Source organism: Strongyloides ratti (assembly GCF_001040885.1).
Source record: "Strongyloides ratti genome assembly S_ratti_ED321, chromosome : 1".
NCBI classification, from domain to species: Eukaryota; Metazoa; Nematoda; class Chromadorea; order Rhabditida; family Strongyloididae; genus Strongyloides; species Strongyloides ratti.
The window spans coordinates 2,924,640-2,939,408 of NC_037307.1; the positions used below are offsets into that span (position 1 = coordinate 2,924,640).

Consider the following 14,769-nt stretch of genomic DNA (forward strand, 5'->3'; position numbering starts at 1 on the left):
TTATTTATTAAGATAAAAAATTGTTTTCTTTTTAATAAAATATTATAATATATTAAAAACACAAATAAATAAACAATGAATATTAAAGTAAAATAAATTAATTTGACAAAGAATTTGATGAATCATCAGTGTTAGGTCCAAATACACCAGATGTAGAAAGAGATGAAGAAGAAAATTCTTCATCTTTATAATTTTCATTTGTTTCGTTCTCTAAAGTAGAAAAACATATCTTGTTATCAGTATTTATATCGTCATTAGAAATAAAACTTTCCTTTCCTGTATCATCTTCTTGTTTCTTAAGATCATTACTCTCTTCCTCATCAGATACTATTTGCCTTATACGATTTATCTTTTTTTTTCTTCTTTGTTTTTTCTTATCATTTTTTCTCTCATATTCTTCATCAGATACAATAAATAAATCTAAATCATCAGTCTTCTTTTTTTTGTCACTTTCTTTCTTACTACTAGGTTTTTTCTTATCTTCAACAACAGAAACTTTAAGTGCATCCTTATTCATATTGAGAAATTCATTACGAAGATCACGAAGTCGATTTTGTCTTTCGAATTCCTTACTTTCTTTAAGCTTCATTTGTGCTACCTTTTCTTCCTCTAACTTTAAAATAATCTCCTTCTGTTTCTTTTTACCTTCTTCTTTAGCTTTTTCAGTTTCAACAATTTCTGGTCTTTTTGAATTTGCCTGAATAAGATAATCTTCACAAATTGTACTTTCCTCAATCAATTGTGTTACATTCAAATACTTCCATTTAAATTTTAAATCACTAATATTATTTAAACAAGCATAGATGTCATTAAAAATATTTTTAGATTCATTAAAATAATCAATTGAATTATCTAATTCAGATAAAGAATAATTTGATGATTCTATAATTTTTAAACCAATTTTAGTGTAAATTTTTGCCAAATTATACTTAGCATATAAATTTAAAGGATCAATATTGACAGTCTGAATCATACATTCCATTGCATTACTGTAATCTTCTTTTTTCCAATACATACAACCAAGAGCTATCAAAATATCTGGATCATTACCTAATCCAAATTTTTCAATAGTAGCTTTATACATTTGAATAGCATTAAGATAATTTTTAAGCATACCATAAACATATGCTAAATTTAACCAAGGACCTTTATCATTAAATAAATTTTCACGAACCTCAGCAAAACATTCTCTTGCCTCTTCATAATTACCAATAAATGTAAGTAAAACACCTATACAATTTCCAGCATAAGCATTTTTAGGATGATGTTTTAAAACTTTATTAAACATATCAAATGCTCTTGAAACATTTTCTTTATCTTTTTCTTTATTTCTATTTGGTTTACAAAGTTGATCTAACCAAATTATTCCAAGAGCCAAGTAAGCATAAGCATTATTCTTGTGTTCTGGTAATTTTAAAATTGATTCAAATTTTTTTTGTGCCTCTAAAAAATTCTTTTTTTTCATATAAAGATATCCAAGTGATGATAATGCTTCAATATTATGAGGATCACGAGTAATTACTTCTTGATAATAATTACTAGCTAATTTATAATTACTACATTTTTCAGCAATTTTTCCTAATCTTATATTTGCTTCAAAATAATTTGGTTTTAATTTTAATAGCTGTTTATATAATGCAATTGCTTTATCAGTATATCCTAATTCTTCTTTTACTCTAGCAGTATTAAATGTCAAAGTTAATTCAAGACTATCAATATAAGGAGATTTTTTAAAATGTTCCATCTTAAGTCTAGAAAAACATTCAGAAAAAATAGTATTTGCTTCGGTATATACATTATTTTTAAATAAATATACTCCATAATTATTAAGTAATTCGATTGGTATAAAATTATTACCCGACTCTTTATAAATTGAGATTATCCGAGATATTTCTTTTAATGCAAGGCTAACATTTGTTTTTTCAATAAATCTTGCATGTTCAACAACTAACAAAGGATCAATCAAATTTTCACCAACTAATAATTCAGAAAAATATTGTTTGACTAAAGATATACGTTTGTTTTGTGTATCAGAATCCTTACCAGGTGATCTTATATACATCATAATTAATGCTTTCTTCAAATTAAGATTATCAGGAATGTTAATTAAAATTTTTTCAAAATATTCTATTGCTTTTTCAAATTCTTTCTTTTTTGCATATAATTGTCCAAGTCCAAAAAATGGATTAATTAATTCAGATTTAGAAAAACTTATTGCAATATTGTAGTGCTTTATAGCTAAATCAATTTGACCTTTTTGATGATGACATCTACCAACAAGATAATGACTTCTACTTTTTAAAGCAGGAGACTCTGACAAATTTAGAGCAACTTTACAATATTTTTCACTTTTTTCATAATTTTCTCTTAAAAACAAAAAGTCTGATAATTCTAAAGCTGTTAAGACATTATTGTTATCATTCTTCCATGATTTTATTAATTTTTTTGCACCTGCAGTAGTTGATTCTAAAGTATTTTCACTAAAATTAATTACAGCTAAAGCTGTTAAAGCATAACTATTATTTTCTTCAAGTTCAAGTACTCTTTCAAAAGCTATTCTTGCTTTTTTTACATAACCTAATTTTAATAAACAGTAACCAATTCCAAGACGAACATAAGTTGGTGATTTTGGACAAATTTTAAGAGCTTTTTTAAAAAATTGTAAAGATTTATTGTATTCTTTTTTATTATACAATACACAGGCATAACCTATAAGTGCTGGAATATTTCCCTCATTTGTATTTGTAATAAATTTAAATTGCGCCTCAGCGTGATCCAATTTTTGACCTTCATATAACAGGTAAAAACCTCGTTGGAGAAGATGATTTTCATCATATTTAAAAATTTCGTCTCCATGATTCAAATGCTCCATTGCTTTTGAGAAATGTTGACTTCTTTTAGTTTTTTCTGTCTCCTTACAACCACATAAAATTTGATATGAGGTAATGGCATCATGTAATTTTAGTAAATCTGAATTTTCACCTTTATTTTCCTCTTTTCCAAACATTATTCCTTCCTCAAGAATCTTCTGAAAGTCGTTGTACCTTTTAAGACGATAATATGCTAAAGCAAATTCAAACCATATATTTACTTTACAATGTTCTCCCATTAATTCAGATATAATAACAGAAACTTCTGGTAATGTTGAAATATTGTATATAATAGCATCCTAAAATTTAATAAGATTTTCAAAAAATATTAAACATACTCCACCAAAACGTCTAGGAATCATCAAGTTTTCACCATTTATATTCGATTCTAGCATAATTGACAAATCAAATCAACCAAAATTAAATTGTTGGAATTTTCTAATGGTAAAAAAAGTAATTGTATTTTTTACAACATCATTTTTTGCGATTCTTTGGAACAGAGCTTCTTTACAAAAAGTACCAAATATATCAAATTAGTTTTTATTAAGCTATGTTTATGTGCAATATAATCTGACAGTAGTCTATGTACAAAACACATTGTTAAGCATATATTATTTACATAATGAATCAATGTTCATAAATACTCTTTACTGAGTTATTACTGTATAAAAAATAAATCTTGATAAAATTACTTAGAAATAAATACGCTATGAAGCAGAATAACAAGTATATTCAGAAATTTCAAAATTATTATTTTTTTGAAATTACTTATAAAAAAATTTTGCATTTATTTTAAATAAAATTCTTAGTAAAGTTTATCGTTTTATTTGCTAAAAAAAAGACTAATTTTTAATCATTAATTATAATTTTTTATTTCCATAATTAATTGAAGGATTCAGATAAAAAGATGGGCTCAACCGGTGATCGAAACCGGGGCCTCTCGCACCCAAAGCGAGAATCATACCACTAGACCATTGAGCCGTGTCTCCATATAAAAATGTTAAAACTTTCCCAGTATTAAAACCCATCTTACTTACCCAAAAGATAAACGCATTTCAACATTGAATGAATGCAGATTTTATCATATCGAAAATTATATTGACATTTATACTGTTTGTCAATAAATTTTCTTGTCCGTGAAATCAACTAATTACACTTTAAATATGTTATTATAATATTTGACATACTTTTAATAAGTAAAACATTTTATTTCAACTAACTAAAATATATTAATTAATATATAACTCACTATTAAAACTTTTCTCTGAGAAGTAATAAAAGTATTTAAATTACTTTACAATATATATTGAAAATAAGATGCCGAATTATTGTCTTGATAATTTATTATACATCTATAAATAATTGATACTTCAAAAGAAACTATTTCAACTTTGTATAATTCAAAAATAAATAAAAATAACTTTAGTTTAATAGTAAATTATTTCAAAAAAGAGAAATTTCTAGTAAAAGAAAGAATTAAGAAATAACCGTATTGGAGAATAGCCAAAAGATTTCCCATACCGGGAATCGGACCCGGGCCGCGTGGGTGAAAACCACGAATCCTAACCACTAGACCATATGGGAGGTGCTTAGTAGTATCTTCATCTTCTCTATGACACTTCTGATAACAAACTCAGCCTATTTATAATATATTTTCAATACATTTATTACCTTAATGTGGTTTCACTAAGAAACATATTTTTTTTTAATCTCCAAAAAATGCTTTTAAATTCAAATTACTTTCCAAACATTAAGAATATCCTTGTGATCACTAATTAATCTAATAAAAATCATAGTTGCACAAAAACCAAAGACAACTTTATTCTTTTAAAAAACAAGAATATAAGGACATAGCAATATATATATGCTATATTAAAAAAAATAACAATTAATAAAAAAAAAGGATCAATTAATTAAATAAATCCCCTTTCCATCTGTATATAAATACCTTACTTAAATACATTTTTTTAGCATTATTTTTATGATAATGCATCTTTATTAGTCACGTGAATAAATAGACGTCATTAGTTTAAGTGACTAATTCTTTTAAGCGAGGCTCTGGTTACTACAGTTGGACCAACTGGTGGTATAGGGGGAGCAGCGCATGATTTTGCTCGGATATTTCTTTTGACTTCGGGTATAGGAACAGAAGACATTTCAACAGATTTTCCTATAGACAAGATAATAAGATAAATTTAAATAAAAAAAAAAACTTACCTCCTCGGAGACGTTTTAAGGTGGTATCAGATCTTTCATCCTTTTGTAAATATCTGCGTTTTGTACCATGTACAACAGTCTCTTTTTTATCCTTTATTTTTGTAGAATTAATTACTGAAACACTTCTTCGTAATTTTAGAGTCTCAATTTTTGAGCTTTCAACATTTAAATTGTCTTTTTTAGTTTCTTCAGTACTTTGTATAGGTTTGTCTTCTGCAAAAGAATATTTCTTGGCATCTTCTGGTGACAACCATTTTTTAGAACCATCATCAAACAACATTCTAAATTTAATTTGTTCTTTATTTCCACTTGTTTGCAATAATGCAATAATTTTCGGAAGGCCGCTATCATCGTCGTTTCCATCATTATTATTATCATATTCAACATTGGTCTGAGAGAAAGAAGGCTTCTTGGTCAAATTTTTGTTATAACTTCTAATCAATGATGGAGGCTAAAAAAACAATTTATTATAACAACTAAAAACTTACAATTTCTTCTTTAGTTGCCAATGAAACTCTTGATTTAGATGATTTTCGCCACTTAACTTTGTAAAATTTCATGCCGCTTGCACAGATATCACCAACAATTTCCTCAGCAACCATATTATTTTTTTTCTCAGACGTAACCTTATCTTTATTCATAATCAAATATCTTCAATAAAAATAATATAAAACTAAAAAAAAAATTAATTTATACCAATAAAAAAAATAAGAAATATAAATGTATAAAATAGATAATCAAAAGATACATAAAAATTAAATGATGAGTTAAATTTAAAATGTTAGAATATATATTATAAAATGATAAAAAAAGACTATTTTAAAATAATTTTACTTTAAACATTACTAAGACAATTGATATACTATATGATCTATGGACTTTTTTACTTATTAATAAGGTTTAGTTGCTGTTTCAATGGAAAAGTCCATTACTAAAATCTTATAAATTAATTGATCGTTTTAGGAAACAAAGATTTATCTTACAATTCTTTCACAAATAATTTTTTTAATTTACTTGAAACATCAAAAGTAACAAAATTGTGGTAAGAGATTACATGAGATCACTAAATTTATACACTTTATAATCATCTAACTATTATATAATAAATTTTACATTTGTAACTCATTACTTTGATACTGTTATTCTCACAAATTTCATATGTTAAAGAAATTAGATAGACATTATATTTTGGAAGATAAATGTTATAATTTACTTTTTACTTCGATCTACAATTGATGGTAAATGTAGGAGTAAAAGCAGAAAAATTTGTGAACTTATGTTTGAATTGAGTCTATCCAGCATCTAATAATAATTATCATTTTAAGAGTATATAATTAAATTGATTTTTGGATATAAAATATAAGATGAATATATAATGTGATTTATAAGTGTTCTTCTATTGGTAAAAATTATATATAAAAGAGAACATTTTCATAAAACTGTTTTTTATTAAATTATTTCAATAATTATAATATGAATTTTTCTTGATACATTTTGTAAATAATTAATATCTTCAATTTTTGATTATGTAATTATTTAATTTTTGAAAGAAATATTTTATATAACATTTTGAAATACTAAAACTTTTGACATAATGTCATGAAATATAATTTTTTTAAACTTTTTATAAATAAAGTTATTTAAATTTAATAACATAGTTTTGTTAAAAAGATTTTAAAGGAAAATGTATCAAAAATTAATAAAAGAATCTGAATTTTTTAAATTATGATAACTACAATTATTAAGAAAGTATATGGAATAGTATAACATAAATAATATATATGAAAAAAATTATATGTGAAACATATAACTATTATAATAATAAGTACATTGATAAAGATAATGATTCTTTGAAACAAATTTGATTCTTAAAATATTACTCTTAACAGAAAAGTTTTTAAAACAGAAATTGAATGTAGAAGAAAATAAATAATTTCTGTAATTATAAAGCTATTAACAAATGATTTTTACCAAACAACAGAAAAGATTTTGGAGGACTTCAAACAAATGAATAAGAAACAAATATTTATTTTTAAATCCTTCTTGCTTATTGTAATATTCATTTAGAAAAAACACAGTAAAATAAAAAATAACTTTTAATAATGTGCCGTTAAGAAATATTTTTATTTTTTTAAAAAAAACTTTAAAATATTTTTATATGATGAAAAAATATTGAATTGTCTCATATAACATGCATTTTCAGTTAAATTTTTAAGTGCAAGTATCTTATTTAAAAATATTTAAGTAATTTTTTGCAAAAATATATCCAAAATATATTTTATATTTAAATTACATATAAATATAATTTTTAAAGGCTTGAATTAAATAGTTAAATTAAATTAAGAAAAATGATGTAGGTAGGATTCTAGACTAAAGTTATAGGCAAAAAATGACTGATGATTAAATGAATATGAAGCCACAAAACAGCTGCCAAATCTTAAAAAAAAATCTAAAAAATTTATGTTTGTAAATGATTAGTGTTTTTTTTAGAGATTTCTACATCATAAATTTATGAAACTTGGAGAGAAAATTAGTTTGGAATCCTATTATCTACAATTAAAAAATTTCACTAGAAATTGATTGAAATGAAATATGAAACACTATCTTGCTTCCTTTTTTCCTAATATTGCTTCAAAAAATTTCTATCTTTTAATGCGTTTAGATAAACTTTTCAAGGAGAAAGTTTTCAAAAACAAATAAAATTATAAATACTGTCTTTTGATAACTTTATCTGATACAGAGATCCCAAGCTTTATTCTAATTGAATAAATAAGTTTTGCGTTAGAAACATTGTATTGAATCTAATGGATGTTATTTTTAATAGAAATATTTATTTTTTGTTAAATTATGCCCTTCACAAATTTTAATAAAAGTGATCTATTTCATATGAGGTAATCTAGTAGTTATAAAAAGTATAAAATATGACTTTTTTAATTTTATAAAAAAAATAATAAGACACAAAGAGAAAAAATGCCTATTATTAATCTACTTAAAATATTTTTCTACAAACAAAAAATCATTATCAATTCTCATTTTTTTAAAAATAGTCATAATTTTAATTCAAAAATTTTATCTAATTAAATATTGCTTTTGTATATGTAAATATAAAAAAATATCCCTCAAAAAGTGTATTCTATATTTTTTTGATAATAAAATGAGCAACTTTTTTCGATTACATTGTAATCTATTTCAAGTATTTTGTTAATCAGTAAGAAATTAGAATAAATTTTTTAGTTTTTTTTATTTGTATCATATTGATTTAAAAGAATTAAAAATAAAATTTTTTTTTCTATGTGTAAACAAAATTTACTGATTAAAAAAATCTTAATGAAAAATTTTTCAACAAATATTTTTCCTTAGTTTTTTTATTATTTTTTTCTTTAATCAATTATTATTATAAAATGAAAGTAAAACCTATATGAAGAAGTGAAAATATGAAATAAAATAGTTTTTAGAAAGTAATGAAAAGATTCAAAATAAGTAGCTCCGAAGAGAAAAGTATAGGAATAATTAAAAGAAAAATTGGAGCAAAGTTTGTAACGAAAAGTTAAAATTTTATTATTAGTGTTAATATAATTATTAAAGAAGAAAAAACATAAATAATCATTTTTTACCTGTATAATATTATCAATTTTTTTGTCTTTTTAAAAAATTATATATTTTAAACTAACCAAAATATATTTTTTTATTCATAACTAAAAACATATATGCAATACTATTTTTACCATTTAATATTCATAAGCAATAATAAATTTGTTACTTTTTATAACATTTTATTTACGCAACTCTGCTTCAAGTAATCTATTCACCCATAAATATGCTATAAATAAAATACATCATTGATATTTTTTGTTAGACATTTATAACTTATTAACTTTAAGAATATATAATATTAGTGATATTATTTAGCATAAGATAAAATATTTTGATATGAATATTTAATAACTTAGTAAAATCATAATTACAAGAAACACTTCTTTTCTTTTAAATAATATGATGGCAACATACATATAAATAATACATCATTTAACTAAAAATATATATATTTTATTTTAAAAAATTTATTTATTAAAAGATACAATACTTTTATTATGAATCATTATTAAGATGAAATATTTCACTTGAAGTAATTTCAATAACAGCACGTTCATTCATTTTTTCTTTTGCTTTTTTCATTTCATCAAAATCTAATCCTTTGGTACAATCTTTGATTAAATATGTTTTAAAACCAAGATCAGAAGCATCATTTGCTGTTGAGGATACACAATATTCATATGCAACACCACACACAAAGACAACCTTTATATTATTTTCTTTTAATATATTTTCAAGTTCTGTTTTATTAACTTTATGATTATCAAAAAATCCAGAAAAAGAGTCATGAAATGTATCTATTCCTTTATTTACAAAATAAGAATTTTTAGGTATAACAATATCTGAATGAATTTCTGCTCCATAAGTATTAGATACACAATGTTTTGGAAAAATTATTTGCCTATACTCAAATGGTTTTATAAATAAAACATTATCAAAACATTTAGGATTTTTATTTTCTTCTGATAATAATCTATCTGAATTATGGATATTTTCATAGAATGATATATGATTATCTGGATGCCAATCTTTTGTAAAAATTATCAAATCAAAATAATTACTTTCTATTAATTTATTTATAGGTTCAACTATCTCTAAAGGATCTTCATTAGCATGACCATTCTTTGAAAATAAAAAAATAAATAATAAATATCAACTTACTTTTATACATAATGATCCAATAATAAAGTCATTTTGCATATCAACAACTATTAAAGCAGACTTTTCATTAATATCCTCCATAACACAGAGAAAAAAAAACTTTTATTTTTATTATCCAAAGAAAATAATGGTAAAATATATAAAATAAAGAAATAAAAATTTTTCTTAATTTACAAATAAAATATTTAAAATATACTATATATATATAAAGCAACAAAATATTTTTTCTTAAAAAAAAATTATATAAAAAAATACTTTAATAATTTTTTTTCTATGTAAAAAAAATAAAAAAGTAATAAAATTTTTAGCATTCTACAAAAAGATATATATATATACTAAAAATGCAAATATTTAAAATCCAAGACTTTTTCTTATCACGAAAAATTTTTTAAATAAATTAACATTTATTTTATAAAAATAAAACATTTAATTGTTGTGAATTTTTACTTAAAAATATTTATTTTTCTTTCTAACAAATAATATAAAAATTATTCCACTTTAAAAGGTAAATATAAAATAATAACTTTTTTTTTAAAATAACTTTTAAATGAAAAAAGTATTAAAAAAAAACATTTTTATGGATATATTTTTAAGTGATTTTCTTATTTGTTATAATTTAATAAAATTTTTAAGAAAAAATAAGCTTTTTTCAGGTGTTGTAAAATAGTTTATTATGATATAAATTTGGGAGACAGGAACCTTAAATAAAATAAACATTACAACTTATCAAATAAATATTTTTATCAATGAAAGATTATTAATATTTTAAAAAGTTTTAGATTTTTTATGATAAAAATATTTTATAGATGTAGGTTAGCATACTACATAACATACAATTAAAATATTATGAAGAAATTTTATAATCTAATAAATATAATTTTTTTTTAAACTTAAAAACTTGTAAATTATTTTTTTATCTCAATAATATTCTTGCCTATATTGAAAATTTTCTTTTTTTTAGATAAAACAATAGAAAAGATTTCTAAAAGTATCAAATAACAATAAATTATGTTTTATCTATTTAAAAATAGCTTTTTTTAAAATTATAACAATAGTTTTGAATTTCATTGATATTTTTTTTAGTTTGTAAATAAAGCAATTATTGAGAACAAATTTTTTTTTGTTGTTATATTATCATTGCTTGGTATCTTTTTAGAATTATTTTATAAACAAACTTTGTTTGGGAAAAGTTCAACATTGAAAAGGTATCAAATTTCTCAAATATATTTATTAATTGTTAATAACAATATTTTATTTTATTTAAAAATCAAAAATCAAAATTTTTAAAACCACTTATTTTTGTATTTGAAAAGATTTTTTGAATGAAAAATTTTTACTAACAGTAAGAGTAAATAAATTGATTTTCTTGAAGTACTAATTTTAAGTTATATGAAGTGATTTTTGCAATAATACAATAGATTCAAATTTTAATTTTTTGTAAGATACCTTGAAAGAATAAACTTTATTAATATTAATTTGTTTAATATAACCATATTTTAAGTATTATCTTTTTAAAACTTCAGTTTTGGTAAAATTTTGATTAATTAATTGAAAATATTATTACAAAAAAGAGATAAACTTTTATTAGTATTAAAAAATTTATACCCAAATAACAATATTTATATCAAATTCAAATAAACTTTTATCCTAATAATTATTTCTTTTCAAAATAAAAGATAAATTTTTGAAAGAAAAAATAATTATGATAATACAAAAGGATATATTACCACATAACTTAATAACATAATACTTCCCTTTTTTGTTATTTTAATATGAAAAATTTAAAGTATTTTAATAGTAAAAATTAATAATATATTTCATAAAGTTGTATCATTTTTCAAACCCCATTGTTAAAATAAAATAATATATCTTAATAAATTGTATAAAAATTTAAATAAAAAAAAAATTTTTATAAAAAGTAAGTATATAATTTTTGTTAAAAGTTATTATTATAATTTAGTAAAAGAAGGATTTATATTTTAAGAAATTATAATTTGTCAGGTTTTTATTTTGTTTAAATGAGAAATTATATTTGGATATTATAGTACAATTGATATTTAATAACTTTTCTTGTAATTAATATTATTTATAAGGCAATTATTATATTTTTGGAAGAAAAAAGAAAGAGAAAGATTTTTACTTAATTGTAAATTCTTTACTTCTTTTCAAGTGGATTCATTGAAAATTATCTCTTTTTAAATCAGTGTCTTTTGTTAATATAGGTGTTTAATTTATATATGTATATATATATTATTGTCTTTTTTTAGATACTGTAATTTGAAGTGGATATATAAATTGAAACATTTCTTTTAAAAATATATCTTGATAAAATATAATTTATTCTTATATTTTGTTAAAAAAAAGAAAATAATTTTTATTGAAATATAAAAATTTTTAATTATTCTACTATTAGTGAATTCTTTTGTCATTTAAATATGATAACTTAAATAATCGGAAATTTTTTCTTTCATCTTAATAATATAAAATAAAAAAAAAAGATTATAAGAAGAGTATTTGAGATAATTAATTATTTCTAATGAGGTGTAAATATACAAGGTAAAACAAAATGATAATTATTTCTTTTTATAAAAAGGTATAGTAATGACTATAATTAATAATAAATTGACATGATGTTTTATAATGATCATTTATTTTATATCTTTTCTTCAATATATTAAAGATTATTTTGTAAATATATATATATAATAATAATTATTAATATTACATATTAAAATTATTATAAAATTTTTGGTGTTTAAAATTAAAATGTAACCTTCGCTGTTTTTCTTTTATCTTAATACTTATTATTAAGATACAATATGTATATATCATATCTTTTATAATTGTCTTATAAAGTGTATATGATTTTATTTATTGTTTTTATTAGTTTCTAATATATATATATATTAATATATATATACCGAAATTGCGTGATCAAATAGGAACAGCTTGCTAATATGTGTATTTTTAAATTAATTGTAAAAGATATTAATGTTAATGACAGAAAAGTTAATGTTAAAAAAAAAATATAAAAGATACTTCAAGTTATGATTAGATATTTAAATAAATGTCAATTGGATTAAAAGATTTTATTTTTCTTAATCCATCATTATCACATTTTTAATATTGGTAATTATATTATAAGAGTTTATATGTTATTGTATGAGATCATTTCAAGATAAATATCCCCCTAATAAAGTATTACATGAAGTTAATACCCTTCAAGAGTTAATTCATTGCTTATTAACTAAATATAAATAAATATATGTTATTGGATTGTATGGTATTAAACTAATTATTCCTTGTTAAAGAGGTAATTGATATTATATTGCCATTATTCTTTCAATTGTAAAAACTTACCATTTAGGCATGTGGTAAAAGTAAATGTGTGGATAAAAAGATTATCCAAAAATAACAATTGTTAGTCTATTCAATTAATAAAAGAATATGGAGTTTTGTCAATTACTTTATTTAAAACCTCAAGTTCAGGTGTCAATCAAAAAGTATTAATTATAATCTAAATGATCACTATAACAAGATATGATATCTTTATACATATATTATCCTCTTAATAACATTTCCTTTTTTTTTAATTTTTTTGTTTTAAAAACAGCTATAATCTACCTGGCTCCATATTATTTATTCTAATTAACAATAAAAATTTTTAATATTATCTTTAAATCTTATTAATAAAAAGCCGATATAAGTAATGTTCTTCAAATGGAACGTTAATAATTCACACCTGTAAAGTTTTACTTAGTCAAATTTCTTTATTTAACTCATTAAAAAAAAAAGAGATCATCACCTGTCAGTGTAGATCAAATTGTATCAAAAAAAAAAGAAAAAAAAGAAATAGAAAGCAATTAGAAGAAAAAGAAGAAGAGAAATGATTCGTTAAAAGAAACAATGTATAGTTTAGTGTTAGCTTAAGTTAATGTTTATTTTGACAAGGTCACTCCACACAAATGAAATAATAATTATTTAATTGACAACTTTTTATTTTTTTTGCGCAATATAATTAGTTTCCTCCTATCAAATAACAAAACATGACCGAAATTTTTGGTTTCTAACTAATATTGCAACATCACTATTTTTCTCATTAACGTATCTAACTAACTGTAAATGTATATAATGACACCTGTTGTTAGAGTTTAAATATTGCAACATATTAATAATATGTGATTCTTGATACAATGTTGAGATAATATAAATCCCTATTATCTCAATTACTATTTTCTCAAAAAAGACATAAACATATTTTACAACTTTGAACTTTATTTACCAGATAATTAGTTGTTTCAAGATATATATATATATATTATATCTATTGTTTAATTGTATCATGACAAGTTGGTTAAAATTATATGTTACTGATAATTGTAGACAATAAGGAGGACAAAATTTTAACAACTAACACGCAATTGTTAATTTAGTTACTCCAGAATTGACTTAATTAATTATCTCACTTTCAACTTTTCTAATGATTGAATGACAAAAAATTAAAAATTCTTTTTATTTATTCATAGTAATAAAATAAAAATAAAAAGAGACAATGTTAATAAATAGGAAATATAAAAATATTATATCAATTTACAATAGATATAATAACTTTCCCTCTATAACAATCTATCTATTTTCATGTTAATAAGAAACAAAATTTGAAAATGATAGGAAACGGCAAATTAAGTTAATCAACTCTATAACACATATCAACAGCTCTTTACACGGAAATCATATTAAATGGTTCTTGTGTAATATGTATCTTAAGATACTTCCTCTTAAATAAACCCATATAAACAATAGTAAAATTCTTTTTAATGACAATATTAACAAATTACTTTAACAACTCTAAAGTGCTTCATTTATTATGTAGATTGGGTATACCATATAATATCTATATTGAGGCGAAATTTAATTTAAACAAAAC

At 21.3% G+C, this 14,769-nt stretch overlaps 3 protein-coding genes across 3 annotated transcripts; all 3 read right to left on the reverse strand.

The window, feature by feature from the left end:
• Positions 1-97: 97 nt before the first annotated feature.
• On the reverse strand, positions 98-3,265 carry SRAE_1000092600 (RNA polymerase-associated protein Ctr9 homolog; the record flags this gene model as incomplete). The annotated part of the gene is made up of 2 exons (XM_024647818.1): positions 98-3,169; positions 3,209-3,265. The coding sequence occupies 2 exons, from the start codon at positions 3,263-3,265 to the stop codon at positions 98-100; spliced, it is 3,129 nt and encodes a 1,042-aa protein (XP_024501858.1).
• A 1,629-nt stretch (positions 3,266-4,894) lies between these two features.
• SRAE_1000092700 (Hypothetical protein) lies at positions 4,895-5,728 on the reverse strand (the record flags this gene model as incomplete). Its single annotated transcript, XM_024647820.1, has 3 exons — positions 4,895-5,040; positions 5,088-5,538; positions 5,576-5,728. The coding sequence occupies 3 exons, from the start codon at positions 5,726-5,728 to the stop codon at positions 4,895-4,897; spliced, it is 750 nt and encodes a 249-aa protein (XP_024501859.1).
• Positions 5,729-9,176: 3,448 nt separating this feature from the next.
• SRAE_1000092800 (Isochorismatase-like domain-containing protein) lies at positions 9,177-9,923 on the reverse strand (the record flags this gene model as incomplete). The annotated part of the gene is made up of 2 exons (XM_024647821.1): positions 9,177-9,803; positions 9,843-9,923. The coding sequence occupies 2 exons, from the start codon at positions 9,921-9,923 to the stop codon at positions 9,177-9,179; spliced, it is 708 nt and encodes a 235-aa protein (XP_024501860.1).
• Between the last annotated feature and the right edge of the window lie 4,846 nt (positions 9,924-14,769).